The 19,587-nt window shown below is 38.5% G+C and overlaps 1 protein-coding gene and 1 pseudogene across 1 annotated transcript; one reads left to right on the forward strand and one right to left on the reverse strand.

The window, feature by feature from the left end:
* Positions 1-545: 545 nt before the first annotated feature.
* LOC115578030 (GTPase IMAP family member 8-like) lies at positions 546-19,284 on the forward strand (annotated as a pseudogene).
* Positions 7,507-12,046, reverse strand: LOC115578034 (GTPase IMAP family member 7-like). The gene is made up of 3 exons (XM_030410893.1): positions 11,981-12,046; positions 11,108-11,212; positions 7,507-9,463 (listed from the first exon to the last, which is right to left on the reverse strand). Exons 1-3 carry the CDS (start codon positions 11,994-11,996, stop codon positions 8,691-8,693), a joined length of 894 nt encoding a protein of 297 aa, XP_030266753.1. The 5' UTR covers positions 11,997-12,046; the 3' UTR covers positions 7,507-8,690.
* Positions 19,285-19,587: the final 303 nt, after the last annotated feature.

Consider the following 19,587-nt stretch of genomic DNA (forward strand, 5'->3'; position numbering starts at 1 on the left):
CCTGGAGACATTTCCAGCCATTTTTGTGGCAACCAAAACAGGCTATTTCTCAGATGATATCTGACCATCTCCATCTATCCATGGTGACCAAAACAGATATTTAAGCCACATCGTGATGTTTTCTAACCCTAACCAAGTGGTTTTTGTGCATAAACCTAACCAGAGCATTAACACGGCATTGTTTCAGAAAATTCAACCTAAACAAACGTTCAGTTTAACTTGTCTTGTTTTAACTTAGCTAACTTTCATCCTGGCGGTTGGCTTGGAATTATTTCTATCCTGTTGGGAGCGATCTCCCCCAGGATGACTGTGTCCCCATCCAAAGTGGATGAGGGCTCACTGAGTGATACGATGAGTGACAGCACCCTCCATTACAATTACAAAGCACCACATTAATGAACATCTTATGGATTAACGGTGTTCACACATTTGTAGAGTAAATGCCAAGACACAGGTTACACATCTGTAGATATAGTGTTGTCCTGCATATATAACAGCTACATGATTTCAGTTTGATTTGTTTAATGTTCTGTATTCTACTAACTATGGTCCACCAGCACCACCAGCACCATGCTGAGGGATGGTCCACAGAGACAGGTGTGAGAGGTGCAGGTTGATGGGCAGCGGGCCAAACCACTATGAGGCATAAGGAAGGGTTGGGGGTTAGGTCATCTACAGTCATGACAATATTCGAGGACAAGTGAATTACACTTCCAAATGATTCTGATTCTCCAGGTACTGTGTGATGTCAGTATTACATATAATCATGATTAAAACCATAACTTTGTTATGTACATGATTAATATGTGGGTGTGAATTATATCACATTCCCTCCATGGCACTAAGGTATAGTGTTATGTCCTCATTGTCAGACTTTAAAATAAATCCTCACAGCTGGTCTTAGTCAGGGCCACGGTTCCTTTGAAGGCCCTGACACACAAGGCCTCCGTCTTTTTACAAGGGGCATTTGCAACTTTTTATCAGACATATTTTTGATTATAAGTGACTGTATTAACGAGAATGGTATGAAAATTATTGATCATAATAACAGTTGGTATATCCCCTGAGTTTATGGTGTCCCTTTTCAATGACAAATGCAGACTACTGCCTTATGGTGGTATGGAGAGTTATTTCCTCTCATGCAGGTGCAGAAGGTACAAACTAGTTGGCCCTCAGTAGTAGGTCTTTGATATCTGTGTGGCCCTGATTGCCTGAAGCAGTGCAGTAACTTAAATGAGGGTAGACAAACTGTAAAAAAAAGCAAACTATACTGATTATTTTCCATGATGAAAGCAAAGGCTGCTGTAAATTACAAAATCTACGACTGACATGTACAACTGTGAACCCTGCTTGTCCTCTGGATGTACCTCCATCCCTCATAGTTTAAAAGTCCACTGAAGTGTTTTCAGATCATCAGCAGTCTATTATTCTACTGACACATTTCTCTATTGATTAAAGCTGTTTCACTGACATTTAAACAGTTTTCAGACAGTTATGAGAAGGTTGACTGATGTGTTTTTATTTGCTTTGTGTCTTTCAGCTGATGATTCCAGAGACAGGAGGATTGTGCTGCTCGGTCTTCCTGGAGCTGGGAAAAGTTCTTCTGGGAACACCATCTTAGGATCTAAAAAGTTCAGACCAGGCTGTGACTTTAATTCAGTCACTCCAGAGACTGTCTCTGAATCTGCCACAGTGGAGGGTCGTAGGGTCACAGTGGTGGACACTCCAGGAATCACTGATGAAGTTCTGACTCCTGAGCAGCTGTTGGAAGAGATCATGAAGCCGATAGTAGAGGCCAGTCCAGGACCACATGCCTTTGTTGTTGTGGTCAGAATAGGCAGAATCACTGAAAGAGACATCAAATTGTTTGAGCTACTTCCAAAACTGTTCGACAGTGATTTTTGTGATGCTCATCAGTACTCCATGGTCCTTTTCATTCATGGAGATGATCTAGAGGGCAGGTCCATTGATGATTTGATCCAGTCCAACAGACATGTGTCAGCACTGGTCTCCATGTGTGGAGGTAGATACTGTGTGTTAAACAACAAGCCAAAAGAAGCAGAGAGCAGGTTAGACACTTCCTGGATAAGATAGATGAGATGGTCACAGCTAATGTTGGACAACACTTCACCAGTGACCTGTTCAGGATGGCTGAGAGGGTTATTAAAGAAGAAAGAAACCGGTCAGGTGAGACATCAGGTGCATCAGCTAAGTTTAGCTGCATTGTGGCATAGGTATATGGAAAATAATTATAGTTATAATAGTTTTTTGTTTTTGTCATAAGATTCATAAGTGTAAAATAATTTTTAATTTTCTCACCGAGCCGGACTGCAATAACAGGTATAAGAGTCATGAATAAATACATTAAAAATATAAAAACTGATCTTTAGATCAATCTGACACAAAAAAATCAATTTTAAAAGGCTCAGTAGGTCTCAGGGGAAAAACATAATCAGTGTTCCCAATCTAAACATGGATTTGGACCTCTTCATATCTGCCTCTGGACAATTTTTGGCCTTGAACAATGATTGGACAGCTATGTTGAATTAACAACATGAATTCAAGCAAGTAACACCAGTAAGCCTGCAAGCCGTAATTGTAACGGGATGTGGATTTTGGACATGATCTTTCGACCTTGGACTTTGATCGCACAACACTAGTGACCCAAATTAGCCTTAATGGATCTTGTGCTACTGGAGACAGCAACTGTTGAATCTCTATCCTGGGATTTTCAGACTCAGACTCAGCTGGTGTCCATATAACAATCAAGCAAAATGCAACCTAAGAGGTCTCGTACCCTTTTGGGAGGGTGACTGATAAATACAGTACAGCCCTGAGCTGTGTCTGCAGGCTACATTCAGCATCATCACCCTTCATAAGTAAGCTAGGGCAGTTTATTCTACTCTACGAAGCCAACATGAAGTAACTACAGTTTTGGTTAAAAACTGAGTTAGGACTGAAATCAAACTTTTAATTTCAGTTTTTATGTCGTGGCAACATTAGTAAGTTCTATGTTACTATATCTCAGACAAGAAGTGATGTTAAGATTGCAGTGACTTAAAAAAAAAAGTGTAGTAACTGCACTGATGATGATTTTTCTGAGCTTTGGCTGAAGTTAGTGCAGTCTATAAGAGCTGTCTAATAAGACAGGAACTCGATTATATTGTTTGACAGCATATGATTCTATATGTTTGCATGAATTCTACAATGACACTGTATATATATATATATATATATATATATATATATATATATATATATATATATATATATATATATATATATATATATATCTACACAGTATTTAGTCATCTTGATAGGTTACACCAAATATTACTTTATTGCCTGATTTTTTCTGAATAACTCATCTATTTAAAGTTTTTAAACATGCAAACAATAAAACAAATATAGATAAAACATAACAAGAAAAAACATAGATTTAGATTATCAGGAAGAAAATAAGAAGAAAAGAGTTAGTACACTTTGCACAATATACAGTATCTTTTAAATAGTTCTGAATCTGCATTTTTACGTTAAATAATCGTTTCACCTTTGTAGGGCAGTATAGGTAGCACTTGTTTTTCTGCCTTGTTCTACAACTGTTCTGTAAACTGTAGATTGTTTGCAGCATGGTGGGCATACTAACAACACCTGAGGATGAGAAAGAAAAATCCACGGCATTCTAATGGCAAAAAGTTTTAAAGCCTTTATTGAGATGAGATAGATTTCAGAAGAAAATTCTTACAAACATTGATAATGCATGTTGAAAATGAGCTGAGTAGCTACCCCACAACAGCAGAAACGCCTTGCACAGGGTATATAAGCCTGGAGACATTTCCAGCCATTTTTGTGGCAACCAAAACAGGCTATTTCTCAGATGATATCTGACCATCTCCATCTATCCATGGTGACCAAAACAGATATTTAAGCCACATCGTGATGTTTTCTAACCCTAACCAAGTGGTTTTTGTGCATAAACCTAACCAGAGCATTAACACGGCATTGTTTCAGAAAATTCAACCTAAACAAACGTTCAGTTTAACTTGTCTTGTTTTAACTTAGCTAACTTTCATCCTGGCGGTTGGCTTGGAATTATTTCTATCCTGTTGGGAGCGATCTCCCCCAGGATGACTGTGTCCCCATCCAAAGTGGATGAGGGCTCACTGAGTGATACGATGAGTGACAGCACCCTCCATTACAATTACAAAGCACCACATTAATGAACATCTTATGGATTAACGGTGTTCACACATTTGTAGAGTAAATGCCAAGACACAGGTTACACATCTGTAGATATAGTGTTGTCCTGCATATATAACAGCTACATGATTTCAGTTTGATTTGTTTAATGTTCTGTATTCTACTAACTATGGTCCACCAGCACCACCAGCACCATGCTGAGGGATGGTCCACAGAGACAGGTGTGAGAGGTGCAGGTTGATGGGCAGCGGGCCAAACCACTATGAGGCATAAGGAAGGGTTGGGGGTTAGGTCATCTACAGTCATGACAATATTCGAGGACAAGTGAATTACACTTCCAAATGATTCTGATTCTCCAGGTACTGTGTGATGTCAGTATTACATATAATCATGATTAAAACCATAACTTTGTTATGTACATGATTAATATGTGGGTGTGAATTATATCACATTCCCTCCATGGCACTAAGGTATAGTGTTATGTCCTCATTGTCAGACTTTAAAATAAATCCTCACAGCTGGTCTTAGTCAGGGCCACGGTTCCTTTGAAGGCCCTGACACACAAGGCCTCCGTCTTTTTACAAGGGGCATTTGCAACTTTTTATCAGACATATTTTTGATTATAAGTGACTGTATTAACGAGAATGGTATGAAAATTATTGATCATAATAACAGTTGGTATATCCCCTGAGTTTATGGTGTCCCTTTTCAATGACAAATGCAGACTACTGCCTTATGGTGGTATGGAGAGTTATTTCCTCTCATGCAGGTGCAGAAGGTACAAACTAGTTGGCCCTCAGTAGTAGGTCTTTGATATCTGTGTGGCCCTGATTGCCTGAAGCAGTGCAGTAACTTAAATGAGGGTAGACAAACTGTAAAAAAAAGCAAACTATACTGATTATTTTCCATGATGAAAGCAAAGGCTGCTGTAAATTACAAAATCTACGACTGACATGTACAACTGTGAACCCTGCTTGTCCTCTGGATGTACCTCCATCCCTCATAGTTTAAAAGTCCACTGAAGTGTTTTCAGATCATCAGCAGTCTATTATTCTACTGACACATTTCTCTATTGATTAAAGCTGTTTCACTGACATTTAAACAGTTTTCAGACAGTTATGAGAAGGTTGACTGATGTGTTTTTATTTGCTTTGTGTCTTTCAGCTGATGATTCCAGAGACAGGAGGATTGTGCTGCTCGGTCTTCCTGGAGCTGGGAAAAGTTCTTCTGGGAACACCATCTTAGGATCTAAAAAGTTCAGACCAGGCTGTGACTTTAATTCAGTCACTCCAGAGACTGTCTCTGAATCTGCCACAGTGGAGGGTCGTAGGGTCACAGTGGTGGACACTCCAGGAATCACTGATGAAGTTCTGACTCCTGAGCAGCTGTTGGAAGAGATCATGAAGCCGATAGTAGAGGCCAGTCCAGGACCACATGCCTTTGTTGTTGTGGTCAGAATAGGCAGAATCACTGAAAGAGACATCAAATTGTTTGAGCTACTTCCAAAACTGTTCGACAGTGATTTTTGTGATGCTCATCAGTACTCCATGGTCCTTTTCATTCATGGAGATGATCTAGAGGGCAGGTCCATTGATGATTTGATCCAGTCCAACAGACATGTGTCAGCACTGGTCTCCATGTGTGGAGGTAGATACTGTGTGTTAAACAACAAGCCAAAAGAAGCAGAGAGCAGGTTAGACACTTCCTGGATAAGATAGATGAGATGGTCACAGCTAATGTTGGACAACACTTCACCAGTGACCTGTTCAGGATGGCTGAGAGGGTTATTAAAGAAGAAAGAAACCGGTCAGGTGAGACATCAGGTGCATCAGCTAAGTTTAGCTGCATTGTGGCATAGGTATATGGAAAATAATTATAGTTATAATAGTTTTTTGTTTTGTCATAAGATTCATAAGTGTAAAATAATTTTTAATTTTCTCACCGAGCCGGACTGCAATAACAGGTATAAGAGTCATGAATAAATACATTAAAAATATAAAAACTGATCTTTAGATCAATCTGACACAAAAAAAATCAATTTTTAAAAGGCTCAGTAGGTCTCAGGGGAAAAACATAATCAGTGTTCCCAATCTAAACATGGATTTGGACCTCTTCATATCTGCCTCTGGACAATTTTTGGCCTTGAACAATGATTGGACAGCTATGTTGAATTAACAACATGAATTCAAGCAAGTAACACCAGTAAGCCTGCAAGCCGTAATTGTAACGGGATGTGGATTTTGGACATGATCTTTCGACCTTGGACTTTGATCGCACAACACTAGTGACCCAAATTAGCCTTAATGGATCTTGTGCTACTGGAGACAGCAACTGTTGAATCTCTATCCTGGGATTTTCAGACTCAGACTCAGCTGGTGTCCATATAACAATCAAGCAAAATGCAACCTAAGAGGTCTCGTACCCTTTTGGGAGGGTGACTGATAAATACAGTACAGCCCTGAGCTGTGTCTGCAGGCTACATTCAGCATCATCACCCTTCATAAGTAAGCTAGGGCAGTTTATTCTACTCTACGAAGCCAACATGAAGTAACTACAGTTTTGGTTAAAAACTGAGTTATGACTGAAATCAAACTTTTAATTTCAGTTTTTATGTCGTGGCAACATTAGTAAGTTCTATGTTACTATATCTCAGACAAGAAGTGATGTTAAGATTGCAGTGACTTAAAAAAAAAAGTGTAGTAACTGCACTGATGATGATTTTTCTGAGCTTTGGCTGAAGTTAGTGCAGTCTATAAGAGCTGTCTAATAAGACAGGAACTCGATTATATTGTTTGACAGCATATGATTCTATATGTTTGCATGAATTCTACAATGACACTGTATATATATATATATATATATATATATATATATATATATATATATATATATATATATATATATATATATATATATCTACACAGTATTTAGTCATCTTGATAGGTTACACCAAATATTACTTTATTGCCTGATTTTTTCTGAATAACTCATCTATTTAAAGTTTTTAAACATGCAAACAATAAAACAAATATAGATAAAACATAACAAGAAAAAACATAGATTTAGATTATCAGGAAGAAAATAAGAAGAAAAGAGTTAGTACACTTTGCACAATATACAGTATCTTTTAAATAGTTCTGAATCTGCATTTTTACGTTAAATAATCGTTTCACCTTTGTAGGGCAGTATAGGTAGCACTTGTTTTTCTGCCTTGTTCTACAACTGTTCTGTAAACTGTAGATTGTTTGCAGCATGGTGGGCATACTAACAACACCTGAGGATGAGAAAGAAAAATCCACGGCATTCTAATGGCAAAAAGTTTTAAAGCCTTTATTGAGATGAGATAGATTTCAGAAGAAAATTCTTACAAACATTGATAATGCATGTTGAAAATGAGCTGAGTAGCTACCCCACAACAGCAGAAACGCCTTGCACAGGGTATATAAGCCTGGAGACATTTCCAGCCATTTTTGTGGCAACCAAAACAGGCTATTTCTCAGATGATATCTGACCATCTCCATCTATCCATGGTGACCAAAACAGATATTTAAGCCACATCGTGATGTTTTCTAACCCTAACCAAGTGGTTTTTGTGCATAAACCTAACCAGAGCATTAACACGGCATTGTTTCAGAAAATTCAACCTAAACAAACGTTCAGTTTAACTTGTCTTGTTTTAACTTAGCTAACTTTCATCCTGGCGGTTGGCTTGGAATTATTTCTATCCTGTTGGGAGCGATCTCCCCCAGGATGACTGTGTCCCCATCCAAAGTGGATGAGGGCTCACTGAGTGATACGATGAGTGACAGCACCCTCCATTACAATTACAAAGCACCACATTAATGAACATCTTATGGATTAACGGTGTTCACACATTTGTAGAGTAAATGCCAAGACACAGGTTACACATCTGTAGATATAGTGTTGTCCTGCATATATAACAGCTACATGATTTCAGTTTGATTTGTTTAATGTTCTGTATTCTACTAACTATGGTCCACCAGCACCACCAGCACCATGCTGAGGGATGGTCCACAGAGACAGGTGTGAGAGGTGCAGGTTGATGGGCAGCGGGCCAAACCACTATGAGGCATAAGGAAGGGTTGGGGTGGGGTTAGGGTTAGGGAACCAATCTTTATGAAATAAAAAACACATTGCAGTGTTTTCATTGCATATTATTGTGTACTTTCAATTTCTATGCCTGTATCATCCTGTACATTTGTCCTATGCACTGTCTTTGTACACTGATGTCTAACATCAAATCTCATAGCAGTGATCTCAGTGTTGATGTTTCATGTTTCTGCCACAATGTGTCGCCGCATTACCTTTGCAGAGAGCAGAGCTTAACCAGGCCTGCACAGATCAGGAAGTTTCAACCTTTATCACAACATGTCTACCAAATTGGTGTATAATCACAATGTCCACAGTAAAAAACTCTAACCTTTATAGAAAACTTGATAATGTCACAGCCATCGAGGGTCCATCAGAGTTTATGAGGTGAATTTAAGTTTCAGCGCCTCATGAAACTTAAGGATGTCTTCCATGGAGTCAGTTGGCACAGTCTGCTCTACAACATGACGGACTCCGCTCTCTAAAGCACGATAGTACCGCTTCACTTCCTGCTGCTCAGACCGAAGTCGTTTCTCCACCTTTTCATGCTCCTGCTGAACTTCACTCAGCATCTTCTTGTACTTTGACTCCACAGCTAGAATTTTCTCCTCCATTTGTTTCTGGTAGAACTCTCTGAGCGCTGACTCTCTCTGATTCAACATCTCCACCACCTGCAGGTAGGTGTAGTTGGAGTAAAACTGGACCTCATTGTTGGTCACCATCCCCTCCACCTTCTCCAGGAGGTCCAGGACCTGTCCTCGATCGTTGGTCTTGTCGTTGTTGAGGACATGATATCTGTTTCCTGCCTTCCTCAGGATAGACTGCAGCTCAGGTCCAGCCTCCACCAGCTGTCGCTCAATGTCTGGTCCAGTTTCTTCATCCTGGGTGAAGAGGATGATGGTGTATTTCCAGGCGTCCTCTCCGAAGATCTCCTCCACCTGCCTGACAGCATCTTGCTCCTCGTTGGTGAAAGGCCCCACCTTGATGACCAGCAGGATGGCGTGGGGCCCCGGGGCCGACATGTTGATGCATTTTGCGATTTCTCTCTTCACTGTTTGCTCAGGTAACGAGGTGTCAAAGAGGCCAGGAGTGTCGATGATTGTGACCTGTCTGTCGTAGACCACATCGCTCTGCTTACAGCACTCTCTGGTCACTGAGGAGAAAAAACACATGACTTGTAATCTGACCCACAAGCAGTGCGTTTACATGACACTCAAGAAAACCGAATTACTGGGTTAGTCCGATTATGATCAGATTTCTGAGATACATGTATACACCTTAGTCTGACTAAAATCGGACCGGATTGGATTTCTCATAGTGGAATTAAAACACCAAGATTATTCAATTGATAGTCGCATTACTCCTGCATGTATACGTTGCATCGGATTGGATCGGTTTTTGCGTTCTGCGCAGGCGCGAGATTTCTTTCCCGGGCCCGTGAGCCAGAAGTAGAAAGATGGCGGAGGCGTCTTTCTTCTGAAATAACCGCAAGAAAGAGCGCCATTGTGCATCTAGTTCGTGTAATTATCATGTACACCGTATACGAAATGTAAAAAGATGTAGCCTCGTTTCACTCTTCGTACACCATCTTTCTCGAATGCCGAGGCAGCTGGTGACGTAAAGAGGTCAGCCGGAGGTGGCTCTGTCACCACTAGTTGAAATGGGTACAGCGCCACCTATCGTACCGGGGTATGACATGCTTCGGCCAATAATCCGATTTTCTCACCGGCCTGCATACTCGGACAATTGCAGTTGTCTGATTGAGTAGCATAGTCGAACTATGGCTGTAATCCGACTAAGCTGTGCATGTAAACGTAATGAAATTCACAATTACAGGATGAAGGAGATGATCACACAGATACACGACTGTTCAAATAACATGCAAGAGGACTGATCACTGTGTGAGCATCCACATTGATGAACGATAACATTCTGCAAATAGTGGTGCCAGGCACAAGGAAAATGTTTCGGAATAAGGATGTTTACAACCTGTTACTGCTGTACATCACACAAAGAAACAGACAGAATGACAATTTTACAAATTCTTTAGAAATTAGAGGAGTTTAATAACTCTTTGTTAATGTTAGTTGTCATCTTTTGAGAAATATTTTTTATTTATGCGTCACCATCAGTTCTCCTGGCGATCGTCAAAGAGTACATCAGTGAGGACAAATTCCGTTTATTAGGAAGTAACTGATAACCAAGACTGTGTAATCAGAGTTGACCATCTATAAGGTGTTTCCTATAAGCAGTTAATTAGCTTACATAAAAGAGGTTGGCTACAGTTAGAAACCAATATTATAAGCACTCCTTCAGCATTATTTTTTTTTCATTTTATAAAAATGTCCCCAAAATCAAGCCAATTGATGAACCAGTAAATTTAGAAGGATTTTCATTGGCTGTCAGCTTTCCTGTCATTCAACAAATCACTCTGAAGGTGATGCCAAAGATACCACTGTGATTGTGTTTATGGTTGTGTGTTGTCAATCTATATTGAGCGTTTTAGTCATCGTTGTGGTGTGGACGGTCATTAATCTGGTGTGTTTTAGCAGCATGACTCTGTGATCACACAGAACAGAGTTTCATAGTTTAAAATTTCTTCAATACTAAAATAGTTCTGCAGAACACAATTCACATCCAACACCATCATTCAGTGCCCAAGGAGGAAATATTACACCCACGACATGCACCTGATGTTGCTTTAATCCACCGACTGTAACCTCATCACACAGCTATAATAGAGGAAACTGTTAGCAGATTGACACATTAACTAATAACCAGTGCGTATAAGTGTTACCTGAGGACTGACTGACAGCAGCACCGAAGGCGTCTCTTCCCAGTATGTTGTTTCCACTGGAGCTCTTTCCAGCACCAGTTTTTCCAACAAGAACCAGCCTGAAGTCTGACGCACAACAGAAAACAAGGTGTGACACACTGATATTGTAAGAGATAACACACCACAAGATGAAATGTCAAGATACGATGCAAAACAAACTCCCATATGTCATTAGAAACAACATTAAAGTCAATTAATTTAGTAAAAAACTCCTTTTTGATGTCGTTTTTTGTTACAAATATAATATTTGTTTAGTTCCTTTAGTTCCTCCTATTCACTAAACAGCTAATACTGTCTTAGCTGAAACATAAAGAGAAATTTCATACTGGAAACTATGTTTGAAAGTGTTTTTTTCTAATTATATTCAAAGGACTGTAGAATTATGTGTTTGCAGTGTCAGATACAACACGATGACAATAAATTAGTCTGTGAGCAGTGATGAGGGGGCCACAACTGCACTTCATTGTGCAATGCCGTATTTTATAGTGACAAGGAAGCTGAATCTTGAACCTAAAATTTAAGATAAGGAAATAACTAGCAAAGCATCATGACACACCAGTTGGGTTAGTTTTGCGAAGTAAGGGGTTAAAACAATCACAACTACAGATGGAGGTAGTTCCCTTCCACTGGACCATCAGAGTTCAGATATCTCTACTCAGAGTCCAACCCTCCCTTTTGGCACTTTTTCATTAAACCAGTCACCGGTAGCCAGTGTCCAATCTATTCCCTTGTCTCCATGCTAAGCAAACATTATAACCTTTAAATTGTGATTTTTGTGAAAGAAAAGTTGGTTTAAATTGTAAAAGTCATTCGAAGTGATGGAAGGTTTCTCACCTAGAGGTATAACCATGGAATTTCTTCTTCTCTGTCGTGCTGTTCAGAGAAAGAGAAGAAAGAACTTATTATTTCACACCATGAGGATCACTTATGAAACAGCCAAGTTACTGCAATTAAACACTGTAAGCAGCAATATACTTGGAGTCATAACAGATGCAGTTGATGTTAATGTGTGTTGTCCTGGATCAATAACGAGTCAAATACAGGTGGATCTTGAAGTACTTGTGTTTACATTAATCTATTTTATCGGCAATCAGACACAAAAAAACACCAAAAGCGCAAATTAAAGACATGATGAACAGCTGCCTGTGTCCTATTAGTCACAGAAGCAGACTATAGTAAACATCATTTTGTCTGATATTATGATACAACTTTTATCGGAGGATATATAAGATTGAACTCATTCAGTATCATTTTGAGATTTAAGACTCTCAGCAACCTATTAAAATGATATTTTTCTTTACAGAGATGTCTACATGCCAAAATCCCTGATAAGGTTGTTGCACTTGATGTGTGGACAGAAGAGGGATGTTGAATCAGGGCCAGCATAGCTCATTCTAGAATAATGTATTTTATCGGTACTCAAACACAAAAACAACAATTGTAAAAATGCTGATTATCTGCGTGGACAATCGTCCAGGCCTATAATCAGTCTATTCATAATTGCTAACACTCAAATAAAGATCTTAAATTTTGTCTGTGACTTATTAGTCACAACCAGCAGATTATACATAACATAATTCTGTCTGATATGATGTGATGATAAATCTGTGGCATGTATTTAGTATTTGAAGAGACTTGTTGCAGATTTAAATCTCAAACAATAAATTATGAACACAAACTTTAAATAATAATTGTAGTTTTGAGATTTACGACTCTCAACAACCTAACTCTAACACACATACACACACACACACATATACATATATATGTGTGTGTACACACATATTAAAATGTTCATCGTTTTTAATATCACTCGTTTTCATCGTTCGACTTTTTTCTTAATATAACGAATATAGAATTTAATTGTTCATCTGTAGGCCACAGAATAACTCATAACAATTAAAGACTGAGCTGTTACATTTGAATTTGAAAATGAAAGAATTGTTTCGGCCGCCATTTTGTTAAGAAGCGAAAGTAAAGCACAAACAAAAAAACAAATAAATAAATAAAATAACATTGACAGCTTTAAACCTATGAAACATGTCAGTAACGTTTGCTCGACGACTCTTAGTAAAAAGAAAACAACGACCGACCTGATCGATGAAAGTCTTAATAGCAACAACAGACTTATATTAACGTTGATGTGATGACAGATGGAGTAAATCTTCCAAAAGTCCTGACGCCCATCCATCGAGAACATTTTCAAGGCTATGATATAAATCTCTGCATTTTTCTGCATTTTGACAGGACCAGCAATCGCTTAGTAAATGACGTCAGTGCCAGCACATCGATGAAAACTGGACTCAAATTCCGACAGAAGAAGAAGAAGAAGGTAAGTGAGGAATAGAGTGGTGGAGTCCTAAAACCTGGAAATCTGTTAGCACTTCCGGTTCCCTCCTCTCAAAGTCATTGAGTATTTTTAATTGGTTTTTCAGTTAAATTAATAAAATAAGGTCTGTGGTTACCAGAGGCTGAAGATATATGCACGTTCTACGACATAAAAAACTACATCATTAAATGTTCCACAATTTAATTATAAACATCTTACGTGTCTTCAAAACAGTAAAACTACCGGTCCGGGCGTTAATATTCCTCACACTGAACACACAGACTTAGGCCTATCTACTCACCTGTACATCTTTACAGGCCCACCTGAGTTACAAACTATTCCGACTCTGACTTCACAACTTGTATATTGATTAGTTTATAGAAAACACATATAGTAATTGTGTAGTAAGACACCAAGTAGTGGTGACATTTACTTAATGTGACCGTGATCTAGCCCGTTTAAAGCCCAACATGAGCTTTTTTACATCTGGAAATTTAATTTATGCTTCAAAAATCACATAAGTGACATTTATGAGTCAAGATTATCTTGCTGAACAAAACTTGTGATTAATAAATAGTAAATTTATAGTTCATATGGTTTAGTTAAGTAATTTCAAGAAACATGACATGGGTCATAAAACATTTATTAAGCGATCGTAAAGGTTCAAAATATCAGTTTTAACTCTCTAATGGCCAGTCAAATAATGTTTATAAATGAACACACAGTATTTTTAACCATTTACAAATATCATGAACAGCAATTGCAAGATTCCAATAAATAATGAATTAAATAGTTTTTGAATCATTTCAGTGCTTATTATAAGTGAAATAACTATTAACTAAATTCAAAATAACTACAAATATACAATTCTTAATCATATATAATTGTTTATTTTAATGATGTGATAGATATTATGTTATATTATGTGTTACCATATAGACAAATCGGGTTTTTTTTATTTTGAAAGGTCTCCCGGGAAGAACTGAAACTGATCTACGTCATAACGCAGGGGCACGTTAACTTTAAGGAAATAACGTTTATTTATTTCAATCGACTGCTGAGGTGAGTTTGTCTACTTCATGACTTGTATCAGCTCTTTCTTCCCTCCTGACACAAACATTTTATTCTGTTTGCAGCATAAATAAGATTTCAAGTATTATCCAGTTTTCAGCTTTAGTTTCTTTTTATTGATCTTTCATTCAAGTCATTTGATGTATATTGTAAGTAGAAGCCATTTTTATTTCATGAGAGAGACGATCTGTCAGTGTTGCAGATAAATGTGGAGACATTGCCTGTCTGTATCTGTACCTGATCATGGCACAATGTTGATCTTGACACACACACACACACACACACACACACACACACACACACACACACACACACACACACACACAGGAAGCCTACATGATACCAGTCATCGTGAACCAACCAGGCATAACATTCTCGTGTAAACATCTGCCAATAGGCGGAAATCACCACTCAGTATAGAATGATTTTATTATTTCATATAGAGCTGTTATCAAATACCAGTAATTTGTCATATCTCAATATATATCACAGAAAACCAAAATATCTGAACGTCAGCTCTCTTCTGCATTCTGTTTTTATTGAAGTTTTACGAGGCATCCCAACTTCTTTGGAATAAAGATTGAAAATCATATCGCTCATCCTCTCTGACTTCTTCTCAGCTGTTCCTTGAACTTCTTCTTCTTCTTCTTGCTCAGATTTCATTGAACTGTTTTCCACTCCTTTTTTGCATGACTTTGGCCACTTCACGCATCAGCTGTATTCTTGGATCTTCTTTTCCAACACGTTGTGTCTGGTTGTGGTCCATGTTCCCAGATGTTGTGGATGAATGAACTTCCTGTACAACCAGCATATTGATGTTCAGCAGTTTGATAAAAAACAAACAAACAAACAAACACTTTATTTTCAGGACAAACTGAGATACCTGAATCAATCCTTCAAAGCCCGATGTTAGGTTACAGTAAGTACAGCAGGTCGCTTCATTTCTGACCTGTCAGACTTCTTATAGTGATGTCACCACCTTCACAGATCTTGAATATTAATTCAGTCAGTAAAAGTTATTTTTTACGATATAAATGACCAGTTTATAAAACATCTAATCCTTTCTATCAGTGTTCAGTTTTTTCCCAGAAATTCCTTCCAGACTTTCTGACCTCTTTCTGTTTTCACTTGCAGGTTTTGGTTCACTCAAACATGGATCCTGATCCTGAACCTGATCCAGATCCGGGTCTCACCATTGTCCTTCTGGGTCTCCGGAGTTGGTAAAAGTGCCTCAGGAAACACCATCCTGGGACGACCAGCGTTTGAGTCAAGACTTTCCTTCAGATCCGTGACAACAGATATCTCAAAAATTACCGAAACTGTTTTTGGGAAGCAGATCTTAGTAGTGGACACTCCAGGAATATTAGGATCTGAGAGGGAGATTCAGACCTGCTGTCAGGAGGTCCTGCAGTTCTCCACACCTTGTTTGTTCCTGGTGGTGGTTAAAATAGATCGATTCACCAAGGAACAGGAAAAGGCTGTTGAAACAGCTATCAGAGTCATCGGAGATGATGGACTCAAGAAGGGTTACCTGCTCTTCACAGCTGGAGACCACTTAAATAACATGCAGTTGGATGATTACATCAATGAAAAGCCAGATGCTCCACTAAGACCTCTTGTTGAAAGATTTGAAGGGAGGCATCATGTGTTCAACAATAAAACTCCTTCAGAAGAACAAGTCAAAGAGCTGCTGGAGAAGTCAGGCCACCTCAGAAAAGGTGAGTCATGATCTCATTCAGGATCATTTTAAACCAGCAAACAGGAAACACTCTCCGCAGGAAAAGTAGTCTGAGTGGTTATTGTCAGCTGAGGACTTTACATCAGTTGATCAGCTTATCAACCTGAGTTCTACTGAGGTCTAGTGTGCATATTTATCCAACTACTGTTGGAGCAGATAGTAAAGGTAAAAGTAGACAAACGTTCATTTCTTGGGACAGCTTGCATTTAAACGCACAGATATTAGGGGGGATGGCACTGCAGGAGTGGCAACTTGTCTAATTCCACTTGTTGTTGTGACATCACTTCCTGTCCAGCCTCTCCTCCATCAGCTTTATAACTCAACACAAGATTATTCAATGTTTCTTAGAACTGAAGACACATGAACTAAACACTCACTAAAGACAGGTGAATATTCTGGCATTTAACTGGACATTGTCAGCAGGGTTTTTATAATTTCTGTTTTTAAAAACAAAAAACATACATTTTGAATAAACGGTTATATTTGATGGTTTTTCAAGTTACCCATGTCTTGACATATGAAGCCCAATGACTCTGTTCTGTGGCTGCATCTTTAGTTACTAGTGTTGATACAAACATTAATAAAATCAATCATATAAATATAATTGAAAGTCAGTTTATAAATGCACCTATACACCTTTGATTGACATTTCACTGATCTATATGTAAAAAAATCACATGTTTAATATAGATTTGACCCCAGGACTCTACAACTCAGTCAAAGCAATCTGAAATAATCTACAGGAGATTTGGCAACATGTGCTGTATAATTTTGCCAACAAAACATCTGAAGGGTTTTATGGCAGTCAGAAGTGATAAAATCATTTTCTTAATGTCTCTCTGTGTTTGATGTCCTTCAGCTCGCCCCACGACAACAAGGAGGATCGTGCTGCTCGGTCTGCCTGGAGGGGGGAAAAGTTCATCAGGAAACACAATCCTGGGATCAGAGCAGTTTAAATCAGACTGGGACCTTACCTCAGTCAGTACTGTGAGCATGTCTAAATCAGCAGAGGTGGCAGGTCACTGGGTCACAGTGGTTGAAACTCCAGGATTCACTGATGAAGAGCAGCTACACAGTCAGAAGTACCAGGAGATCATTACAGAATCTATAGCCAAGGCCAGGCCAGGACCACACGCCTTTGTAATTGTGATGAAGCTTGGCAGGATGTCTGGTGCAGACTCTTCACTGCTTAATACTCTTACAAAACTGTTGAGCAGTGATGCTCCAAACTACACAATGGTGGTTTTTACTCATGGAGATGTTCTTGGAAGTCAGTCCATTGATCAGAAGATCAAGCCTGGAACCCCTGTGTCTGAGTGTGGTGGTAGATACTGTGTGTTTGAGAACAAGGGAATAAGAAGAAGCAGAGAGCAGGTTAACAACTTCATGAAAACAATCAATGACATGGTCGCAACTAACAATGACGAGTGCTACACCTCTGAAAGATTCAACTTGGCTGTAAGAACCCGACAACTTCAGGCGACTGGGACTAATGAGGTACCAAGACATACTGAACCAAGACAATCACAGACTGTTGATTCAGGGTGTTGGGAAGCAGTTTGTAGGCGTTTCTGTTGTTGTCAACGATCAGATGATACCAGTTCAGATAATGAAAGGCAGCCACTTCTCCATCAGAATGATCAGGATACCAGATAAACTGACTCAGTGGTTTCTTTGCTTGAACATCCACATGGAAATCATACTGTGACGTGATCAAGTCCAGAACAGTGACATCATCAATGAAGACAAACAGAAGAGTGGACATGGTCTGACAGTTTTTCACATTTGCAAAGTCACATCCAAGTTCACTTTTTCAAAACTCTTCACACAGTTCTCTTTACAAACATGACGCTCAGCACAACAGTTAGACACACGACCAAAATACACTAAAGCAAGGACACCAGGTGTGTAAAAATGTTCAGGCTCTCATAAACTGACAATGTGAGCGGCAGATGTTAGCGAACACACTGTGTGTTTCAACTGATACAAACACTAAATTAAGTAATGTTACTGTACTCATACTCTAGTAGAGATCTTCAGTACTGGAGTAGCGATCACTACTGTGCGGCTGGTGTTATGCCATCATGGTGTCTTGTTTGTTTGTTTGTTTGTTTGTTTATTTATTGTAATTGCATGGATTGTGCTACTTTGCATCATGCTGCAACAGAATACTGTTTTAGTAGTACTAACGTCTACTAAAGTAATTACACTGACACTAAAAACCGCCACACATTAGGAATACATCATGTTTAGAAAAGCTGTGGCCAGACCCTCTGTTGTCTTCTGAAACTGTTTAATGCCTGATTCATCCTGACAGTCTTCTGCAGACATGTCCTGACGTCCAGCACTCACTGTGTCAGAGAGGAACATGTCATTACAAACTTTCCACCTCCATGAGGAGAAGAATTTCTGACAAAACCCTCTGAATTCTGTCTCAAGGTTTTGAAAAGGTGAACTAAGTATTGACAAAAGTGTGTAAGCAATTGTAAAATAAGATTATTTTTTTTTAAATTTAAGTTAAACTTATGTTGACTTTCTTGGTACAACATTCCCGAAGGGCTTTGTCCACTCATTTACAGTTTTGTTTACATTTGCATTTCAGCATTTTTATACATAAATACCAATGAAAAACAATATTATATATATTATTATATTATTATATTATACAATATAATAATACAACTCTTGCTTGAGGCTGTAACATTTGAACAAAGGTCAAGCTAATTAATGTATAATTATTTAACATTGTCTCAACATTAAAATATAAATCAGAAAACACTTTTTGCTTTTTCTCTTCTACATTTTTCCTCACGTATCTGACAGCTGAAGTCACTGGTTACTGAGGAGTATTTGTATCATCATCAACATCATCAAGTGTGAGAGAAAAGCATGATTCTCCCTGGTCATTCTGTCCTCATACGATAGGAGGTTGTATGTATCCTGTACAGACAAGTCTGGATAAGGATCGTTGTTAAGTTTGTATAAACTACTTCAACTTAAGTCATTTGTGTTCCTGAGTCTTCGTCATATCTCCTGAATGGTCAAGCGAGCCAAAATTCCACAACAATAAGCAAAAACTTTGTTTTGTTTTTAAAGGTGGAATGGTAAAATTTAAGTCATGATTAATTATGTGATTTTTTCTCTACATCGTTCAAATCTTATTTCATAAATGTTATTCTTTATATTTTATGGGCTTCTAGACACAATGTCAGCATGACAAGGATCTTTCTTTCATTCGATTTCAAAGCAAACCATGATCATGATGTTTAATGACACAAGGTGGTGATGGTGTTCACACAACGT

This window comes from Sparus aurata, unplaced genomic scaffold (assembly GCF_900880675.1).
Source record: "Sparus aurata unplaced genomic scaffold, fSpaAur1.1, whole genome shotgun sequence".
NCBI classification, from domain to species: Eukaryota; Metazoa; Chordata; class Actinopteri; order Spariformes; family Sparidae; genus Sparus; species Sparus aurata.

Coding starts and splice junctions, on each gene's coding strand:
- LOC115578034 (XM_030410893.1), bottom strand. Junction 9,464..11,107: donor TGCTGTCAGTCAGTCCTCAG/GTAACACTTATA, acceptor TTTTCTCCTCAG/TGACCAGAGAGTGCTGTAAG.